Source organism: Falco punctatus, assembly GCF_963210335.1.
Source record: "Falco punctatus genome assembly, chromosome: 4".
Lineage (NCBI taxonomy): Eukaryota > Metazoa > Chordata > Aves > Falconiformes > Falconidae > Falco > Falco punctatus.
Genome location: NC_137583.1, coordinates 61,513,283 through 61,536,254, shown reverse-complemented (window position 1 = coordinate 61,536,254; position 22,972 = coordinate 61,513,283). Strand labels below are relative to the sequence as shown.

At 40.6% G+C, this 22,972-nt stretch overlaps 1 protein-coding gene across 1 annotated transcript in view; it reads left to right on the top strand.

Moving 5' to 3' along the window:
• The first annotated feature begins 724 nt into the window (after window positions 1–724).
• PTPRN2 (protein tyrosine phosphatase receptor type N2) overlaps window positions 725–22,972 on the top strand; it is a 676,344-nt gene continuing 654,096 nt past the window's right edge. The window contains exon 1 of the mRNA XM_080385838.1: window positions 725–12,991. Within this exon, the coding sequence (XP_080241964.1) occupies window positions 12,874–12,991 (118 nt within the window). The 5' untranslated portion in view covers window positions 725–12,873. The remainder of the gene's footprint in view (window positions 12,992–22,972) is intronic.

Sequence of the window (22,972 nt, the reverse complement as noted above, 5' to 3'; positions counted from 1 at the left end):
CTAATCTACTTCAGATAAGGCTCTAGTCCTGGGCTCTGTGTAGCTGTACTGCTGCTTGTCTGAGCATGACCCTGGCTTCAAAATGCTATGTAATTTTAGCTTTAATTTACTCAGCAATCGTTGGCATTTTTTTCACTGGGTTAGGTTGCTCAGCATAGATGTGTCCTTAGTCTTCTCTAATAACAGTGGGTCATTTATCTCTGTCCAGTTCCACATCATGGTTCTAGAAAAGCTGCAGAAATTATATACGTTAGTACTGAGGAAACTTTAGAAATGGAAATTCACTTTGTTATATCTGTTAGCATTTTTTTAAAACAGTATCAAGGTAGGAGATCTGTTACTATTATTTCCTTATTGCTTATGACTCTAGGAAGTAGAGGCTCTTACCAACTTTTTTCTCCTGTGTGTTTTTTTTTTTAACCAGAGGACCATGTTGTTTTCAGCAAAATAACTTTCTCCTCAAAAACATGACTTCACACTTACTTCTTTCATGTTTCTTCACATTACTAAATTCTTCCTATGTAAAATTCTACACCTTTGCTTGATACTGCTGTCAACTTTGTCCCAGTTTCAAATATACTTTCAAATTGATTAGTTCATGCTTATTTTTGTACTGTCATTAATGAAAATATTAAATAAGGTGCCATTCCAAAAGATCACTAGTAATTCCTTTTCAGCCTAATCTGTTTCCCTCTTCTGTTCAATTAGCTCCTTATCTGTCTAACTATTCCAATAATAATCTTTGCCTTGGGTTAATAATTTTTTTGTATGCTGCAGTAATGGATGCTTTGCTGTAGAGCCTTACATTTTAAGTAGGTACCATTTAGCAGTTCTTGCTGGAAAGGTACGTGGATCCTGTACAGCCATTTGCCTGCATCAAAACATAGAGGCTAGAGCCAGCCCAGCCTCCTCTTGGGTTCTTTGCAATGTGTAATGACACATGCTTCCTGCCTTTTAAGGAATAATAATTATTAAATAATTAATTTAATAATTATTAAATAATTAATTAAATAATTATTAAACTGTTTGTGCTAAGCTTTCATGGTAATAAAGAATATCCATTTGACATTTTTTTTCTTTTGTTTCTTAAGGTAACAATCCTGACTTAACAACTGCCTCAAATTGTACCTGAGTACCAGCTTAACAGCAAGAAATGTAGGCTTCATGCACTGACCTTTCTGAAATCTTGCCGTGGTTATTAAAAAAAGGCAAATATTTGAAACTTTATTTTCTCAGAATATCATGTAATGGAAAAATACAGCATCTATAAGAGGCTACAAACCCAAACAGACCAATCCAAGAGAATCCTTAAAAAACCTCAACCCAAACCAAACAAAAAAGAGTGAATCTAGTTCCTGCTCTAGGCTATTGAGTGACGGTGTGACTGAACGTCTCCCACTGCTCCACTGAAGGAAAAGCTCCTTTCACTGAGGGAGCTCATTTTACTGATCAGAATGGCAAAAGCTGTGTCCTTTCTTACACTGTTCTCTAAGACTGGACACTACTTAATACAAAGAAAAAGATTTTACTCTCAGTGTTTTTTCAGTTCCGCACAAAGAATTTTAAGGCTTGTCCTTTAAGTGTTCTTTTACTAAAAGTGACCATCCTTCATGACAAAAATAGTTACCTTTCTCTCATCCTCTGTGCCCAGATTCCTTCTCATGGACCGCTGCTCTTGATCTGCAGGATGGCTGTTTTCATCTGGCTGTCCACCCACTATGTGTAAAATACCTGTTTTACAGTGAAAGCTGTTTCTATCAAGTGCCTCAGCCAGACACCAGGCTTAGCAGGTGAATTTGCCCATACAGGAGCTGCTAGGGGAATGTGCAGTTTGATTCCACAATAGCCTATATAGTCAAGCTCAAGGACAGTAGCAGAAATGTGAGACTTACACTGCATGGAGACTTACATTACATCTATGACACAAGAATCTGATTTTTAAATTAAAAAAATTAAAGGTGGGGTTACTAACTTGCAGTATTTGTCAGATTATTTTACATTTTGAAGTGTCTGCTATTGTCAGAATTCTAAAAATTAGGACTGAAAAAGAAGAAAAGTAAAACTAGTCCATCTGCAATTAAATTAAGACTTGTTTGATGCAAGAAAATGAGAGAACTTATCAAGGGATCTGATTACAGCTTCCTGATTCCCTGATTTGATCTACATTGGAATCGACAGCAATATTTGACTCCTGGGCCATCCATCACAGGTCAGCCAGCCTCTGGGGAATTCTTATCTTCCCAATTAAGATCATAGAGCCTTAAACTGCCTGAGCAGCATATATAGATCAGGGAATCTAGCTTGCAGTTTTTAATTTATCCGTGTATCATGATCCATTGATTGAATGCTTAAAAGCAGACTTGTTTCAATGTGATCTAATATTAGAAAGCACTCTGTGCTATCTGATGAAAGACTCTCCTGTGCAGTTAGCACATCTGAACAGGTGTGATGCTTTTGGCTCTGGAATTACATTGACTTTGTGGAAAAAATTATATATGGAAACAGTTTTATTTTTGTGAAATTATAGGGACGGGGAAGAGGAGAATTCTTTTTTCATTAATCTGTTGTGAAGACCATCTTTGTCCCTTTAGCTCTCAACCTTCCTGTTGCAGTTCCAGTTTAGGACAGCTCTTTTACCTCTAATTTCATTCAACTGCTAATGAAAGAAAATGCCAGTTACAAGTTTATTTTTGCCTTAGTATTCTTTCTGTGTTTAATGTAATTTTTGTCAGTAGAATTTTATACCTTTGCCACTTTTTCACTGTGATATTCCTTTTTTCATTGGTAATGTAGGAGAATTAATGATAGAAGACTAAATATCCATCATAAACCTCACAGTAGGAACCCTGTTCATCTATCTTATGAATCACCTGGAGAAATTCCCCTTCAGAAGGTAGAACTTCCACGCCTGTCCGTGGATTTCTTTTGATCACAGTGGGGCTTAGGCCAGGTCCAGGTGCTAGATAGTTCCCCAGCGAAGCACACAGGAGGGCTGTGTGGGAACTCACTCACCCTGACAATCCCAGTCTGACTTCCCTCCCCAGCCCTTGCTAAGCCACTTCTGTGTGACGGCTATTGCACAGCCACCCAGATCCCTTCAGTCAGCGGGTGGGACCCCAGCATGGTATCTTTGCTTTCACCTGTTCCCTTTGCTTTATTTTTTACGGGCTAGGGGCTGCCAACCTCTTCTTGATGTTCTCATGCTAAAGAGGTTAGCTGTAGATTAGGATGGCATAAGGAGATACAATTTTTTAAATAGTAAGATTTTGGCAATAGTGGCCTGCTTTTTCAAAGTTGGTAGTCACTTCTTGGCTTTACCAAGAGCAGCGCGTTCATGTTTATTAACGCTATTGCATAAAAAAAATAAATATCTGTATGACTCAACCCACTTAGTCATATACAGTAGAAGCTCTATTATACAAAGCAGAAAAGTTCATGGAACATGCTCAGCCTAGGAGGAATATTCCCTTGAGAAGTCAAGTAACTGTTTTTGTTCGGTCTTTGATGCTCTGTCGGAACACTGTGAACTACAACAGGGAGCAAAGGCAAGGCTTTTTAAAGTAGTGATTCAGAACAGAAAAAGAGCATCCTGTCTCTTCTATTACTCAATTTCTTTCACCAGAACCTAGGACTATTCTTAGCATAATCTTGTACTTACAAAGACACATAATGTAATTTCAATGTAGTCCAAACAATGTTCCTTTCCCCAGCTGTCATTACCATGAACTTTCCCTACTTTTCTTTTTTTTTTTGGTTGTTTTTTGTTTTATGGTCACAGCATACCCTCAGTGACCTTCCTTTAAAAGAAACACACCATAGGCCGTGGTCCAAGCAGCCTTGTATGCTGAGATATCAGAATGCCTTGAGGAAGATTTTATAATTTTTCACACTAGAAATTATGTACTTAATTTTTTTTCCTATTCAAATTAACCCATGTCAATAAGCATTAAGCTGTAAAACTGAAGTGAAAATGATCTGAGCTCAGTGGCTGTTGGTCCATTCTGCATTGCTATCAAACATATTGTTTAATTCTAGTTTTCATCCCAGTATATTTCTCAATGATACTCCAAGTTATAGTCATAAACCAGCTATAGCAAATATTCTAGCCTCGAGGTCACACCAGGTTTGCTTCTGTCTATTGCAGTAAGCAGAACAGCAGTGTTTCCTGGGCAGAACATACAAAGAGGATGAGCTTAACCCAAAAGCATATTATGTCTTCAGTAGCCAAAGGCAAAGAGATGCTGGAGAAAAAATGGAGAGGAGCACAAGCAGCTTCTTGACTGTTTGCTGTCCTGCGCTTCCTCTCACCACCACAGCAGCTGGAAAATGCAAGAGTCTGCACTTTGGGGCTTTGTGAAACCAGACCCTCCCTCATATGTAGCACATGAAAGCATGGTGTAAGAACACCGCTGGAGCTGAAAAGTAAGGCACTCAAAAGTCAGGGGGTATCAAAATGAAGATGTGTTAAAGAAGCAGCTTTAAACCTCCCCTTTGATTATGTGTCGAGTGGCATGATATCTTTAATTACATTAAGAAAAGTTAACTTATTCCACACAAACTGTTCCCTACTCAGTGCTGTCTGTATCTGCTCTCTGGATGATTCAAACCCCTTGCTGTTGATGACAGCAAATACTCAGTGCTTTTTCTCCACTTGTTCAATATACAGCTCTACACTTAATCTGCTGCATGCTATTCATACCCAGCTCTGAGGACAAACCTGTTAACTTCCACCATGGCGTTACTATGGTACTATTCTGCAGTCCCAGAATTTCACAGTGAGTCATGTATCTTTCCAACTCCCTGTAGATTTACTTATCACCATTTTACAAATGTACAGTGAGACCAAGTTAAAAAAATTCTCTGAATTTTGGGAACTCGGTGTGAGATGTCACATTGTATAACACTTGCCACCTCAAAGCACCCATCTCCAGCTGCAGTTGTGGGTGCTTAGTACTTGAATTAGACTTCAGGTTCCCAGGTCAGACACAGAAAGTGAGGGACATGTAATAAGAGCTCCCCAGCAGCTTTAATCATCTACAGGCCTATTATTTCAGAATGACAAAATGTGGTAATCTCATTCATCCTTTAATTTAGCACAAGAGGAATGGATATCTCAGGGGATTAGTTATTAGTTGCAAAATCCATTCACCAAGTATCAAATCTTACAGATTAGCAAAGATGGATAAAAATAGAATTTTGTACCTGTTTCTGAGCTCCCTCCTATTAAAAAAAAGCACCTAATTAATTTAAAAATTTGGTTCCCTATTGGCATTTCACAACAATTTTTATCAATGGCAACCAAATATAATTATTCATTGCACACCTAGGTGTTTCAACCTGGTTTTCGAAGACCAAGAACCCATTTGCTGAAATAATTTAGTAATGTCTAATTGTTTAATCTGGATATACCATCTTGCTATGCTCAGAAGGTAAGTTTTTCAGCTGTGCTGAGATCTCTAAACACTCATGAAAATCAGTAGAAATTCAGGTGGTTTTGATTTTGAAATCTGTCTCCAGTGACTTCAACATAGGCAAGTCACGGTTTAGTCTCTGTTGATCTAAGATGCTGGCAGGCATTAGCAAGAAATCGAGACTTTCTCAGTTAAAAGGGGCCAACTCAGTGCAGGTCAGTGACCTGTGCTTGTTCTCGTAGAGGCCATCCGTCTCCCAGTGAAGCCCAAATTCCTCTTCACAGCCTGACGCTAGATATAAAGATGTCAGAAGTGGCCTCAGAATTGGGATTCATCAGTTATTGTATCCCCATCTTGAGACACCGAAGATCTGTTCTGCACAGGTTCTGAACATCCATACATTGTTGCTTGCAAGTTGCTTCACGCCACCTTTTCTTTCTCTTCAACCAATTTTAAATCAAACATCAGCACCCTGTTTAATGTAGGTATCACCGCAAGTGGTATTTGAACAAGTTGGTTAGAATTTTAAATGAATCTCAAACTGATTTGGGTTCAAACCAGACCTGCATATGCCTACACTTACAGAAGTTGATCTCTCCAACATCCCTAGCAAACCAGCAGAAGGGATATGGAAATTTCCCCCACAAGCCCCAACTACCATGCACACTGAAGTGGCTGCTCTGGCACCAAGGGTTTCTACAGCCTTGGAATTCAACTGAAAACATGCTGCCCTAAGCACTTGTATACGCGGATGTTTAGGTCTTCAGTTAAGGTAAGTCACACGCATAGTTTTCAGTTTATCTAAGTCACATCTGCTATTCTCACAGGTAGTTTTCTCTGGCTGCATTTCATCTCTTAGGCCCTGAACACTCCATTTTAGGCTCCTTTCCAACTGCTTTTTTCCAGCAACACGTAAAAACCATTATCATTCAGTTACAGCATAGGGAATAAAAGACCAGCTCACAGCTTATGAGACATAACTAAAATCAACCTACTTTTTTTTTATTTCCCTTTTTTAAACTATCAGTCATGCAGTCGCACAGTTCTCAAGGATTTTTTCTTCTGGCTCCGTGTTGAACTCCTGTTCCTCAGTGATGCAGAAATATCCAGAGTAAAACTTTCAGCATGATCCAGAGTAAAGACATTTTCTAATAGACTTGGGAAACAAGAAGAAAAGCTGTAAAATTGCTGAAATCAACTGTACATTAAAACATTATTCCTAGATACAACACAAACATAAAATTAATCCTACCACAGTCTCCGTCAAGTAATGTGACATCTTCTAGACCCTGCAAATGTTTATTTTCATGCTAAACTGAATTCAGCATGAATTAGTTTTAAAATATCAAAGGCTCTGCTAGTTTTGTAGATATGAAGTAACTAATACTGAAAATCAGTAATTTCTTTATTGAATGCTAGAATGCTTTCAAGTACTTCTAGTTATACTATGAAATGTGCAATAATTGAGAAAGACCACAACCACTGCTGATATGACCTGGAGCTACACTTTTTTACACCAGTTAAATACTTCTCCCATTAGGAACTTTCTATTCCTTTAATAAATCTAGTCCCTGAATGTAGGCTACAACCACCAAACCAAATTTAAGTGAGTATTTGTACTGCTATGGAGAGAGTTATATGACTTAGCTCTCCATAATCCCAGCTTTTCTATAGCTTCACATCCTCTAAACACTCTTGGTGTCGCAGGCACTGGATGGCTTTCTAGACATATTGCTTATCACTATCGCAGGATAAAGTCCTTCACTCTTAACTGCTTTAAAATATTAACTACTTTAATTCTGTATTTAAAAAAATGTGTGCATGGAATAAGTGACGTGTTTTCTCTTAATGAAAGGGTTGAATATACAGAGCTACCTAACTATGCATGTACTTTTTTCAAAATACATAAGTAAAAGAAACTAGTTGTAAGTGCAGTGTAAAATTTCTGTTAACTTTTTTGATCATTTTTCATCCCCAGACCTATTACAGCCTCTGCAATACAGCTGAAATAACCCTGGCCCTGTAATTTAAAAAGAAATGTTGTCACTTTAAACTTTCCATCAACAATAGTGAATAAATAGAATCAAAATATTCCAAAATATGCATGTGTGAACAGTTCTGCAGTCACTGAAGAGTGTCTTTGCCAGATCATCCTGAAGAGGGTCCAGTGCTCATCAGCCTCCTAAAACAGAGTTTATGACTGCTCACAGCAGCAATATACAAAGTGGTAACTGGTACTGTGCCTCTTGTGACCATGGGACTCCAAGATGTGGCTCTAGAGATGGTTTTTCTGGCCTTATTTTTCACAGAAAGAAGTCCTCAGGTCACAAGCAGGGTGCAGGAGGATTACTGCTGCTCAGCCAGCTCTTTCTGCCCTCAGAAAAGCGTGGTGGAGGTTACATGTGCAGTGCTGAGCCTCCAAGAGACTCATTTTCTGTCTGTATATACATCTACAGGCTTTGAATATTTTACCGATGATGTCCTCTAGAGCCAGAAAATGTAAATAATAAAACAGTCTAATTTCTGTCTTGTCTGGGCACAGATGTAGCACAAAACTCTCTATCTCTTTCTCTCCTCTTTCGCCCCTACCCCCCCAACCCCATACATCTTAAAGCTCTGCCAAGATATCTGGGTTACTGAATCTTAGATAAACTGCCTGATAGATATTGTTCCCTGTGGATTTTGGACCCATTAACAGGACAAATGAACTGCAATTAACATGCTCAGAAGCCATGATTTGGAGAAGGGGGGGGATGAGATGAAGAAAGAAAATGAAGAAGGTAACTTTAATGCTCTTTTTGTTTGTTTTTCTTCATGGTGTATTTGCCTATGCAGGTAGACTGCATTTAGCATAGCTGGAACTGACCTTTTGTTCAGGCTCTTCTTTATACTTGGCTAAAACGACAAATAGCTCTGTGATCCTTAGATGAAACATGCAGTTCTATCCTGTACAAATAAAGTATACATACATAATTTCTACAGTCATGCAGGTGTACCTATGCTTGTATATATAATTCCCATTTGTAATTAAGAAACAGATCTGCAAAGGCTTATACACGTGACCTCAGTAGCAAAGTACACAGTAAAACTCAGATGCTACCTTTGTGTTTTATAGACCTTAATATTTAGCTTTTAACTATCATGTCGTATTTTAATCTTGTTATAAACATTTTAATCATATCACTTATTTACTTATAAGTATATAACTATTAAGAGTATTTTCTCTTTGTGTATTTCCATGCCTAAATTATTCTCTGGCAATGTTCTACTTTAACTGAATCCTGTGTTTATCTTCTTTTTCATCCCCACCCAATTTTTGGTTCATGTAATTTAGGCACCTTTTCTTCTGGCATCTCTGAAAATTCTATCATTAACTCAATTCCCAGCTTATTAATTCATTACTCTTATTATTTCATTCTAAGCAGTATTAAATCAACAAAATAAATCCTATACTCATCTTCTTGCTTCTTCCATGGTGAAGTACTTCTGCCTACCAATGTCTTTTCTAGCAGGGCTGTTTGCTTTTACTATAATCTTGAATGACCCAGTGAAACAGAGAGAGAGAGAGAGAGAGAGGCTGACTTTATTGTCCAATGGCCAGATCTTGTCTTTGAATCAATCAGAGAAAAATTTGAACATTTAAAATCTCAGGCCATGCATGTGTCATGGCTACTGGGCAATCAGCCTTTCTGGAATAATATCTGGCTCTTTCTGGATCTTTTTCTGGCCCTTCCTAATGGATTTTGGATTAAAACATGTATGTTTCTCATGAAAAACCTTAGAGAACACAGCATTTTCAAACAGAAAAGCATTTCCTTGAAAAACTCCTTTCAGCTGTCGTTACCATGGATAAGGATGCAAATCTTTCATAGATAAAAAATCATAGATTATCCAGCTCTTCTTTCACTTTGCCAAGCATGTTTTTCACATCTATAAGGCTATCATAAAAAGACTCAACTTCAGCAATTAAGGACAATTAATTACTTTTTACAAGGGCATGTAGTGACAGGACAAGGAATAATGGTTTAAACTAGAAGAGGGTAGATTTAGATTAGATATTAAGATAGAAAATAAGATATTAAGAAGAAATTTACTGTGAGTAAGGCACTGGCACAGCTTGCCCAGAGAAGCTGTGGCCATGACAGGGGGTTGGAGTAGTTGGTCTTTAAGGTCCCTTCCAACCCAAACCATTCTATGATCCTACGATTCTATGACATACTAAACTTCAATATGTTATTCACTGTGCTGAAATGTTCAGATCTGCATTTTCCAGTGTCATTCTTTCATATAGCCTCACATTCACCTCCAGACACATTGACAATGGAGACCTGATACTCTACCCTCTCAGCCACCATTCCATATTTTTACTAGTTTAGATTCCCTTACCAAAAAGATTTAAATATGCCCTTACAGAAACAACTGATACCCTCTTCTATTCCTTTTTCGAAACTATCAAATCCTGCAGTTTTGTTTGAGCCTCACAACATCCCTGACTTCAAAAATGGAGTAATTTTTTCTGATCTTTCTAGTAATTTTCACAAATTACTTATACCCTTTAGGATTTTTTCTCCCGCAGTTCAGAAACCTATTGAAAACTTCATAATAAAACCCACAATCAAAACAACCTCACAAGGCTGGTAGACCTAAAGATGGATGCTTAATTTATTGCAAAAACTATTAAAAACCTTGGCAGTGAGAAATGTCTTGAGAAAATGACTGTGAACCAGCAAGTAACCTGCATGTGTCAGAACATGTTATTTACACTGTGATACTGTTATTCATCTAATTTACACACAGACTCAAGTCTTGCAGTTTTTACACGTCATTAACAAAATTCATTATATGCAATACCACTGACTTCAATCTGTCTGTTCCTGGAGCTTTAAGACAGATCTGTTTATTTTTGCTAGGTGCAGCCTAATATAAAACTAAAATACAACCAGGTAGGGAATGCTTTATACTTTCCAGTCCTGAGGATTGCTGCTTGAGTTATTTCCAAATGCCCAATTCACCTACCAATTGACTCTTTACTCTTTCCTTGACACTGTACTCCTGTCTTTACTAACCTTGTGTAGTCAAGGATCTCTTCCTGTCTTCTATGAACGCCTTTCTTGATTTTTCACACACATTTGAACAAGTGTCATTATTTTGCTAATCCTCTGCATGGAGTGGCTATGAGAATTTTAATTTCCTTTTAAAATCTACATAGTATTTGATCATAAATTCACAGGAGCTATGCAAATCACTCGTTGCAAAGCTGCAATGACTTCCAGTAATATCAGTGCTATTTTGTGTTTTGACGAACAACTTGTTCTCTTGCTGTGCCTGCCATTTGCTCCTTTCTTACCTTCAGTTGTTTTGCAGTTCTCTGCTAATTCAGATGACCTTTTTCCTTGTTCCTACTACTAGCTCTTAAAACCAGATGGTTTGCATAACCCATGAGAATATACTAATTTGTTTCAGCACTTTCATTTCTCGTCTTGTCCTTTCCATAGAATGCTTTTCCCTCCTTTTTTTGTTTTCCCGCTTTCAGTGCTTAGATTTCTTTCAGAGTTGTCAAATTGATTTACCTGAGTTAAAGGGACCTTTTGGGTTAGTGAAATCACTCCCCTGCAAGATGTAAAAAAACATGTAACAGAACTCAAGTACAAAAATGCTTGAAAAGACCATCCTACCCTTTTGCAAACCCTGGGCCAACGAACACCTCCCAGTACCTATATTTTTTAAAAAACTTCTGTTTTCTGAATCAAATATTGCCTTTTTTTTTTTTTTTGTATCTGAGTCACCAACCTTAACCACAAAGGAAAGGAAGTGACTTTGCACCAGTTCTAGAAACTGGGACTCCTTTTCCCCAGTGCAGAGGCTGACACTTTTCCCCCAGAGCAAAACTGAGAGAGTAAGAGGAGCCCGCAACCGTCTGTCGGGGCACCAGGGGCCAATAAGTGCTTGGTGTGCCCCGCATGAGCTCCCGTGCAGCCCCTCTGCCCAGAGCCTGGGACAAAGCTCCAACCCGGGCCCCCAGGCTGGTCTGACCACCCCATGGCAGGTCCCAGCTGGTCCCAACATGGTGGCTGGACATTTTGCATCCACCCTGGTCTGGACTTGTTGCAATTGTATTCTCTGCCACCTTTGAGGTGAGCGAGGAATGGCTGTGCGTTTCCAGGGTTAGTTTGTTCTGTGAACTTTTGTTATTTAGTTTGCTGGCCCGCAGCAAAGCCTCTTCACATATTGCAATTTTTACTCCTTTTAAATACCTTGAGTGTGAGCCTGTCATGACTGTACCTGGCTAAAGCCAGGGATGAAGCATGTCAGGGAGTACAGTTATAGCTATATATATTTTATATATATATATATATATTTTTTTTTTTCAAGTATGAAGAAGATTGGGAGAATCTGAAACTTCAGAGAGGAGTAAAGCAGATGTTGGGGTGACAGGGGCGGGGACCAGCCATCACTTGCTGTGGCATGGAGCTGGCTGTCCCAGTTAAAAAACACATCCCATGCTGGGAGGCACAGCAGCTGCGCTGTTTCACCTTGGTGACTGTGACTGCCGAGTTAAAGGCTGATTTACACTGAGCTGTGGGAAAATGAGACCTGTGAACACAGACGGAGTCCATGGGTTGGTGCCTGAGACTCCCGCTCTACCTGGCAGCCCAGGCCGAGGGCTCACGCTTAGGGGCAGTGGATCTGGGACAGGAGGTGGAGGGCAGACATGTCACCGTGCGGACACTTCCCAGGCCAACACCACACCTACGTGAGGTGTTCACCTGAGGGCTTGTAAGATCCTTCAGGACAGCAAGTAATTTTCTGCGGAAAAGCTGGCGGGAAATAAACTGCCAGTGAGGAGGCCGCAGGGACAACCCACCGAGCTAGCGCATTTTTCAGGGCAAAACGTTGACAGGCGCTGAATTGGTTTTACACACAGGTGTGTGGAACAAGCACGTTTATTAAGTCCCTTCCCATTCTCAGCCATCTTTACGGGGCATTCCAGCGAACAGGCTCTCTGGCCGGCAGGGTCCCCCCTGCCCCTCGCCCGGCGGCAAAAGGGGTCGGGCCGTGCCCGCAGGCTCGCTGCCCGCCTGAGGCGGAGCCTCGTCGGGGCCGGCGGCGGCGGGGCGAGGGACATCCGCAGCCCTCACCTTGCGGGAGCGGGGGGCCGCCACCCCGCCATGGAGGGCCGGGCAGGCGGGGCGGGAAGCGCGGCGCGAGAAGCGCGGAGCGGGCGCGGGCTGCCCCCCTGCGGCTGCCGGGCGGGCGGGCCGGGCCGGGCCGGGGCGGGGCGGGGCCGGCTCGGGGGCGGGCAGGAGGCGCTGGTCGCTGTCCTGGGTGTTGAATCTGCTGCGGCTGCCGCTCGCCGGAGCCGGGGAGCGGCTGCGGGGAGCCAGGGGCGGGCGGGCGGCATGGAGTGAGGGCTGGCGGCGGCGGGCAGGGGAGCGGGACAGCCGCCTGCGATGGGCCAGGCATGATGGGGGCGCTCAGCTCCGTCCTCCCGTTGCTGCTGCCGCCGCTGCTGCAGGTCCTCGCCGCCTCCCCGCGCACCCAATCGCCCTCCGCCGGAGCCACCGCCGAGGCGCGGATCGGTGAGTGGGGCGATGGGCGGGGGGCGGGGGGCTGAGGGGGAGAGGGGCCGCGCCGTCCCCTCGCTCCCTCCGCTGCTGCCCGAGAGCCTCCTCAGAGGCAGCTCGACAGGCCCCCGGCGGCCGTGCCTGCACGGCTACCGGCGAGGGGCCCGTCCTCCGGTCCCTCGCGGCCGGTTCCCGCGGAGCGGGTCCCTTCCCCGGTCCTTCGCGATCAGCTCCCGCTGAGGGGCCCCCTTCTCTGGTCCCTCAAAACCCCGCTGAGGGGCTCCGTCATCCGGCTTCTTATGGGGCGGCTGCCCGCTGAGGGTCCCTGTCCCCGGCCCCTCGCACCTCCCGGGTCCCGCCGGTCCCTCCGATCCCCGGTGAGCCCGAGGCCGGCCCAGGGCCTCAGCGGCGTCTCCCCTGGGGGTCTGTGGAGACGCCTCTGAGGAGCCGATCTCACCGGCTGTCCCCACCTGCTGAAAACTTCCACCGAGACAATCACGAGCCCCCTAAAGCCGAGGTGCGCCAGTGGCGAGTCACCCAAAATACATCCAGCCCCCGCGTATGCAACCCTCCTCCCAGCTGCATGGATTTAGCCCACTAAGCTGTCCTCATATTTGAAAAACACAGGAAATTCCCAGGCTACGAGCCCCCGGGCGCAGCTGGTGCCCACCCCTAACTCTTTCTGCTGGAGGTGGCAGGCAGCACTGGCTCCTGCAGGGTTAAAGCTGTTCTAGACCTGCAGAAAAATAGCCAGTGCTGCCCAGCAAAGACCATTAAGCAGCCTTTCTCTTGAGACATTCTCCAACCAACCCCTTCCTCTTTTAGAAGATATCATCTGCAGTAAACATCCCCACCTGCTGAAATGACCCCTGCTAACATGAAGGGATCCTGAAAACAAACTCTGTGTTTAAGATCAATGCCATTCACCTGTGCCGCTGTCCCTGGCAGTCCTTTCCTTGCACGGAGACAGTCATGACTGTGCTCACCAGAATTACCCCCAACAGTATGTACTAATACAGTCATTCTCATTTCAGTTACAGTATCTTTCTGAAACTCACTTTAAGTCAAGAAGGTCATAACTTGGAGAATTTTGTTTTTCCCGCCCCCCCCAGTGTAATACCTACCTAGACCAGTTCTGGACATCAGAGAGTAAAAGCTAAACTAGCTGTCCCCAAGAAATCCTTTTCGAAGACAAAAAATAAAATGACCTTAAGAAACAAAGGAAGCCTCTCACAGAAGTATCAGCGCAGTATTCCTCATGTACCCTCTGTTTATTAAGGAATTAATATCATCTGACCATGTTTTTAATGGAGCTTCAGTCAAGTGGAAATCAAAATGAGCTATTAAATGCTTGCTACGTTGAAGGTAGTGATGCAAGGTTTTAAGGAGAAATGGTTTGGACTGGATATATCCCTCCATCCTCTCTCCTGGTTGCTATAGATATAGACTGTTTCTACTAATCTGCTAAGGAGAAAGCTTGCATAAAAATATTGCAAGTAATAGCTGTAATTTTTACCTTTAATAGTGCATTATACATCGTGCTTTCAAACTAGTCAGATTTTGATTCTTTCTCCCAAAACATAAGCTGCAAATCAGCCTGGCTCACTAAATATTTTTCAGCACTGCTGTAGCTGAAAAAACATGTTTGTGTGTCAGTTTCCTCTGGCTTCCCTGTGCCTCTGCCTCGGTGAGGATGTCTGCCTGACAGTTAAAGCTGTCCTTGCATGGAAGGGAATGGGGGAAGAGCAGGCTTGATTTTATAAAGCAAATCCACTCGTCTGGGATGTATAATTCAGAGACATTTCAATAGCGGTATAAGAAGTTGAGCATTTCTGCTTCTTGCTTGGATAGAGAACTGATATCTCACTGATATCTCACAGATCTCTCTGAAAGGTGGGAAAGAATTTATTGTGTTTGACAAGATGCAGGCAAATGTTTGCATTGCTGGAAGTGAAACAGTTTTAGCTGTCTCTTCCCTTTAGAGTTCCTTTATTTCTTTTGAAACAATGTTTCAGATCTCATTAATCTCGAGCTCAAACTATTATAATAGATAGTGTTCAATTTTAGACTACAATTTTTAGACACAATCAGGAGATGCAACTGTAATTTTACAAGATATCTGAGTTTTGGGATTATTTGTGGTTATAGGTGGAAGATACTCATTTGGTTTCTTCTTGAGCACAGTCTCATCTTCTGTAATTGAAGATTGAACACAAATGCATTATGAAACTTCTATAATATGTGCTAGAAAACTGCCTTAAAAGCCATGTAATTATAGAAACAGGTTTTTGTATTAATTTGTTCCTATTAAGTATTTCAGAAATTCTTCCTAAAAGCTGATTCAGAAGTAGAAGTTCATAACCTTTACCGTTTCATACATGTTTTCATCCAATTTCATTCCTCTTTTTTTGGTCAACTTTTGTCTATGCTTTCCAATATAGTAATGACCTCCAAATGGTGACCTATTTATTTTGTAACATGCTTACAAACTTGTTTAAGAAATTGGAAGTTTTAACGTTACAGTTAAATAAGATGCAAGATTTTGATTTGTGCTTCTCCTGCCTATTTAATTCATAAGGCTTTGTAGATTGTTCCTGTGGGAAGGTGTTTTTGTAAGATGTTATTATCAACGAAGGCACATATTCTTCCATTTCCTGACATTTATAGTAGCATTTAAATGTGAACAATGAAGAAAAGTATAGCTCTTCCCTTCTCTCCACCTCTTGCCCAGATTTAGCCCAGGAGAGAGGCTCTTATCTTTTCCACAGAAAAAAATCAGCTGAATACATAGTAGGATGCATTAGCTGTTGGTGAAACACTGGGGCTGGGAATTTAGTACGTTAAATAAATCTTTAATTGTTTATAAGACACAGTCCATTTAAGATTATGGAACTTCATTGTAAGTGTTTTACAAAGTAATCATCTGTGAACAATATATCCTGATCATGTATGGTAAATTCCACAGATTTGGGTTATACTGCTCCTGTAGTGTAGGTTATATGGAATTTGTTTTCAGTGAAACATTTTCTTATTAGAAAATAATTATACTGAGGAAGAAGTTAAACTTAAAAAGCTTTCCAATAACACTAAGCGTTTACTTCAGTAAAAATTGCAGGTCTAACAAGTAAAGTATTTTCATGCAGTTGAACAGGTTTTTGAGTAGACTAATCATAGAATCATAGAATTATTTAGGTTGGAAAAGACCTTTGAGATCATCAAGTCCAAGTGCTAACCCAGGACTGCCAAGTCCATCACTAAACCATGTCCCTAAGCACTGTGTCTACATGTTTTTTAAACATCTCCAGGGATGGTGATTCCACCACCTACCTGGGAAGCCTGTTCCAATGCTTGACCACCCTTTCAGTGATGAAATTTTTCCTAACATCCAATCTCAACCTCCCCTGGCACAACTTGAGGTTATTTCCTCTTGTCCTCTCGCCAGTTATCTGGGAGAAGAGACCGACCCTCACCTTGGTACAATCTCCTTTCAGGTAGTTGTAGAGAGCAGTAAGATCTCCCCTGAGCTTCCATTTCTCCAGGCTAAACCGCTCCCCCCTCCTGCCCCCCCCCCCAGTTCCCTCAGCTCAGCTGCTCCTCATTAAACTTGTGCTCCAGATCCTCCACAAGCCTCGTTGTCCTTCGCTGGACACCCTCCAGCACCTCTGCGTCCCTCTTGCAGTGAGGGGGCCAGAACTGAACACAGGATTTGAGGTGCGGCCCTACCAGTGCTGAGTGCAGGGGGACAATCACTTCCCCAGTCCTGCTGGCCACACTGTTTCAGGTACAAGCCAGGATGCTACTGGCCTCCTTGGCCACCTGGGCACACTGCTGGCTCATGTTCAGCTGGCTGTCAACCAGCACCCCCAGTTCCTTTTCCACCAGGCAGCTTTCCATCCCTCTTCCCCAAGCCTGTAGCCACTCTTCCCCAAGCATGGGGCTGTTGTGGTCCAAGTGCAGGACCTTGCAATTCTTGTTGAACCTCATACAGGTGTCCTCAATCAATTGGTCCTGCCTGTCCAGATCCAGCTGGAGAGCCTCCCTACCCTCAAGGAGATCAAAATTCCCTCCCCCAGCTTGGTGTCTTCTGCAAATTTACTGAGGGTGCACTCAATGCCATCATCCAGATCATTAATAAAGATATTAAACAGAACAGGCCCCAATACTGAGTCCTGGGGTACACCACCTGTGACCGGTACACCACCTGTGACTGGTAAATCTGTTAAGAAATACTGGGAATCTATTCAGATTATTCTGATTATATTCAGATTATTCTAATTATATTAATATTATTCTATTGTCTACCAATAATCTATTCATACAGTTGCAGTGGGATTTTATTTTTATGTTAGGTAGTCTGGGGGAGGTAGAGGACTTGGGGACAAAGTAAACTGTGAACATTTTTAATCACATTATTTTATTACTCCTAAAATGCCGATACTTTACAGCAGAAGTAATCCTCATCTCTTTGAAAAGAGAATGTGTGCTTGCTGCAGTGCCTTCACATTGCCCTCTAATGTGTAACCTGATGCTTATAACCTTCAGCAAATATGAGTATAATTTTTGCAATATAATTTGATCTTTTGTGCTTCATGCAATCCCATTCTTCAGTATGCATTTTTTTCTTAAATGGGTACAGTAATATGCTGTGGAAATTTCTAGAAACAGTTGTTCTATACACCATGTAAAAGTTCCTTCAAAGCTGTATTCAAATCATCATATGCAAAATTTTGCAAGTCAAATGACTGTGAATTTAGTATTTAACTAACTAACAAAAAGACAAGTTGGTCACATTTCAGCTTATAAACAATAAATACTCTTCTAAACCTGTAGCTGTGAGTACCTGACACATACGGTGAGCAAAGGTGGTGTCTTACATTTCACTAGGGTTAAAATGTAATTGAGGATAGAAACTTTATTTAAAGACTTTTTAAAAATGTTGCATGTTAATTGTAGGACTTTATGAAGTATGGTGTGCATATTTAACAGCTTAAAAAATATTTTAGGAGTTTCAAGTGATTAAAGTTGATCAGAAGTAAGAAATTATAAAAGCAGGGACTTCCTTTACCATTGGTGGAAAGCATTTTTCCAGTGTTGATTCTTAAGTTGCAAGAGAATGAAATAAAGGGTAGGACAGATGAAAAAACCCACAAATTTTTTGGCTTTTCAGTCAGTGCTTAACATACAATCTAAAGGAAGTAGTGACAGAGAGCTTTTGTCTGAGTGTTTCAAGGGGAACAGCAAAAAAAGTCTGTCTTGGTTTAGTTCTTGTTGGAGATATACTACCATAAAAAAAATCAGCATAAGTGTTCTTCTCAGCCTTCATTTTCAATGGCCTTGAAAATCCATGAGGATTGAAATTTTGCTTTTTGCAGCAATTCTGAGCTGAGCTGAAGCTCACTAGAGTCAATGTAACTTTTCCATTGACTTCGGCAGTATTTGGATCAAAATGCTGATTGAGGCTGGTAACAGACTGCCTGAAAAAGTGGGGGAATTACAGTGTTATCATCGTTTAGTAGATAATATTGCCTGACTTTCCAGTTACATGAATTTGGAACTTCCCATAAGCACTCGGGTATTTTGATACCTTGTTGATTTGATGTTATTATTGATGATGGAGTGTAATTTATGATATAATGCTAGTAAATAAAAATATCAACACAGTAATTTAATTAAGACAATGCTATGTGGTCAGAACATGAAGGATTCAGTGTAGGAAACTGCATGTTTCCCTTCATCAAAAATATTTTTGTATATTCTAGAAATGTTTCTTAAGTAATCAGTTATGTTAGAAAACAACTTGAAAGTAGCTCAATATCAAGGCATGTCTGTTAGTTCCATTGAATTGAAGGTAAGAATATGCATTAATGTTTTTGGCATCATTGCATGACTGTTCTACAATATTCTTTTACTATCTAGCTTGTTTTTGTTCAAAGTTTCAAATGAACAGGAAGTGAATTATTTCTCTATCAGTAAAAGAAAGCATGTAGTGTACTCTAAAGGATGTTCATAGGATGGGATTTCTGGGGAGACTTTTTTTTCTATTTGTTTAGTTTACTAATTGAGAGAAAACAGACAAGTTTTTGAAAATATAAGCTTGTTTCTGCTTCCTACCTGAGTGTACCCCAACATTTATCTGTATTTAGTGAAATTTTAAAAAAGTATTTCTACTTGTCTTTGAATAATACCAGTCCCCAAAACTTCATCATACCACACCATCATCATAGCATGCTATCAGTCAGCCCTCTGAGAGGAAGCTGGGTTGCCCCTGGTCCTTAGATCCTGGAATATTCAGGCAGTTCTGCTAAACTACCAAAGGGTAGTTAATGTTGACACACTAATGTTAAACAGGCAGTTGCTTGTGTACTTTGTGACAGTGAACAGCAAGGCTTATAAACATCAGTGTGCCATTAGTGAGAAAAGGGCAGCTGCGGTCCCAGGAGGTGCTGGAGCCCAGTGATAAGAGGGAGCCGTTGGTCAGATTTCCATCGGCTGGAAAGAGAGCGTACGCACACAAGCTCAGCCGTAGGTGATTACTGTCGATCATATGTATCCAAATCCGTAAGAAGACCTGTGAAAGACAAACGGCAGTGTATATTCCATTTTCCTGAAAATAATATATATTTTGTCCTCATCCCACTTACACTGTAGCCTAAAATGTAGATAAAATCTCTGAAGTTATTCTTACAAAATCAGTATATATAATGTCTTGCTAAGATCTGTGTTGGTGTTTACAGTCTGATTTAGGAGGGCATTCAATAAAGATTGGAGGAAAGATGAATTTGGTTTTGACGATAAAATGGGCAAAGGAGAGAAAATATCCAGAGGCAAAGTCCACTCCTAGTCTCCGTCAAAGACAGGATGCTGAGCTGGATGGATATTTGGTTAGGCCCAGCATGGTCATTATTAATAAATATAGGACGGCAGTAAGTAATATTGTTGCTGATCAAACAATTTTATGTTTGCAAATGATAAATGAGATGGAGATGCATACAAAGAGCACATTTGCAGGGCAACAATCAGTTGCCAAGGAATAGAGGCATGTTGGGAATGTGGATGTTTGAAAGAGGGATTGAGAAATTAAATATTTAGACAAGTAAAATTTCTGGAATTGGAGATCAGGAGTGGAGATTAGTGAGTTGTATACGATCTGTAAAGATGTAAACTTTGGGTGGAGTTACTTTTTCTCATGGAAGAGACTAGTCAAATGCAGCAGCAAAACTGAGATGTTCAATGGACCAGTTTGAGGTGTGAGAAAATGAGGCAAGTTGACAAGAAGGAAAAGGGGTTCACAAAACAGAAATGTTAATTCATTCATTTAGGCCAAAGCTGTGGCAAAAATGGAGTTACAAAATGCATGTAGACTATGAGGAACTGTTCTGGGAGCAGAAAGGATTTATATTTCTCTTAATGTAAGGGGTGGGATTCATCTAACTAAATGTAATTATTTGAGCTAATCACTCGAGGCTCCTTTTAACCTTTATCTAATTTATGAATTTAAATTAATTTTACCCAACTGTACATATCTAACATAGGTCGGGTAAATGTCTCCCTGAATGCAGCTTTTGCTTTCAACTTAGAATTGTCTTAATACATTTCCTGGGCTAGGGTGAGTATCTCGTGGTGGTAGGTACTGCACCTTAGCTATTTAAAAATCAGATGCTCAGGCTAAACCTGGGGATAGGTAAGCACGTTTGGGGAGTGATTCACCTGCCTCGTGAGACTAATGAAGTAGCTTAAACTAAGGTTAGGTTGGCTGAGGATCACCTACTACTTCAAATTACTTCAAAACCACTGGCATGACTTTGAGATATAAAGGTCTTTAAAGTAAACTGTTTAGGAAGGTCCTGTGAGTAGTCAGGCAGGTTTGTCACATGAGGGACTGAAACAAGTGAGATAGCTGAAGGATATTAGCAGTCCTGGAAAGAACTTTCTCTGAGAAAATCACACTCTGGTATTTGCAAACAAATGAAGGTGACCTTTGAATGAGACAGAGAAGAAACGGGCACAATGGAATGAGCAAGCAAAGGGGAAAAAGCAGGTAAATTAGCAGGAGGTCTGCAGGAAAGATAGGCAAATGGTAAGGGAGTCTGGTATTGGAAAGCTGAAGGAAAGGAACCATGAAGACTAACTAGTTTTGGACAGTCAAGAGAAAGCATGAAGGGCATGGAGGTTAATGTGTACATAGGATTACTGAGTATTCTTATGTAGTTTTAGGGGCTTTACTTGTGAGGGGGAGCTGAAGTCTCTATTTTTATCTCAACCATTTCATAGCATAAATACACTATAGCATTCCCAATAACAATATGCCATTCAGGACAGTTGTGCTCATCAAAAGCTAGGGAACTTTTTTTTCAGAAAGTATTAGAGGGCTTAACTTCATAAAATGTATTCCTTTTGAGAAAGATATTTTTTAGAAGTAGCCTAGTAAATTACTGCATCTTACTATGGTGTTTTTTCCTATAATTTCTTTCAGTGAAACACACTTAAATACTAAATGTAGTTTGTTGATGCACAGCCTCTTTGAACAGAGTTAGCAATTAACATTGCATACCTATTTTGTTTCAAACTAATGCACTGATAAAACAAGCTATTTCAATGTATAAAATCAGTCCTAGAAGTTTTATGGGAAGTACAGCTGGTTGTAGTGGGTGTAAGGTCTTTTCTTTCAGTCATAGCTTAAGAACATGCAATGATGTTACATAAGGTTGAAATCATAGCCAACAGGTATAAGGTAATCTGCAAAGATACATGTACCTCTCAAAATGTAACATACTTCCAGAAGTCCTCATAGAAAACAATGCAACTGAGACCAAATACACACTACATATTATAATAAACTTTATAAGTTCAACAAAAGTCAGGTAATATCTGTATATATGTAAAACCCTTACTCCCCGCCCTCCCCCCACCCCCCATTAATCTTTGATCTCTCAAGTTTGAATCTCAACAAATTCTACAAAATACCTTATGAAAATAAATCTTGCATGCTGAAAATTGGATAGATATTCTGGATTTCTGGCACATAGAAATCTGCTGTCATTATTCTGCAGGAGATAATTACCTGTCTGTCTGTTGCTGTCCTAAAAAGGGTAAAGATATAACCTCTTCTCTTGTTAATATTCTGCTCTACACTAGGAGGGCTATCTTTTTTCTACAACTTTTTTAGTTGGTTAATAAAGTTCAGTTAAACTCAGAGCAGTTGTTTCAGACAACTACTTTACTTCACCTAGAAGGTCATGCCTCATCTTCAGGTTTGAGGAAGTTTTTGTGTTAAAAACCTGTGTTTTTTCAACTAGTATCAGGCTGCACCTTTGCAGTACAGAATGTTTGACAATAACAAAAGTTTATGGTGTTCATGCCAATGACTGCTTGATCTTGCCTTTGTGGAAAGGGTGTTGGTTTGACTGAAAGAAACAAGATATGGATCTAAATCGCAGCCTTGCTCACAAGCAGTGAAAACAGTGCTGGTATTAGTGTTGGTATCCATGAAACAGCAACAGGGAGATGGGTTTGGGGACAGGAGTAGTTTATGCCACTATTGCCCCTGAGCTTTCCGTGGCATGATACTTTGACTTGTGTCTTTATGAAAGATAGTCTCCTATTAACCTGACCTCTCTTACAGAGTTGTTTTGTAAGTTAGACATTAAATTCTATTTACTCATCAGTGCTGAATTAAAAATGTGGCATCAAAGATTACAACCCTTGATTAATGCAGATAAGTCACCACCAAAGAATGTGAATATCTATTCTATTTTCTAAAGAATGTATACATTATGGTGTATTTTTCTTGGCAAAATGATTTGTTATAATTTTAGTTAAGATTCTGGAATACTTTTTATACTTGCTGTTTATATTTCAGCTTTATTTGATATCTGATATGATAGGTGTTAGCTATCAAATATCTTCAGTGGGCTATTACTCATAAAATCTTTCTTTTCTAGGTTTTAGCACAGCTCAGTATTCTCAGTATGTAGTCAGTGCAATGCCTTACTTATA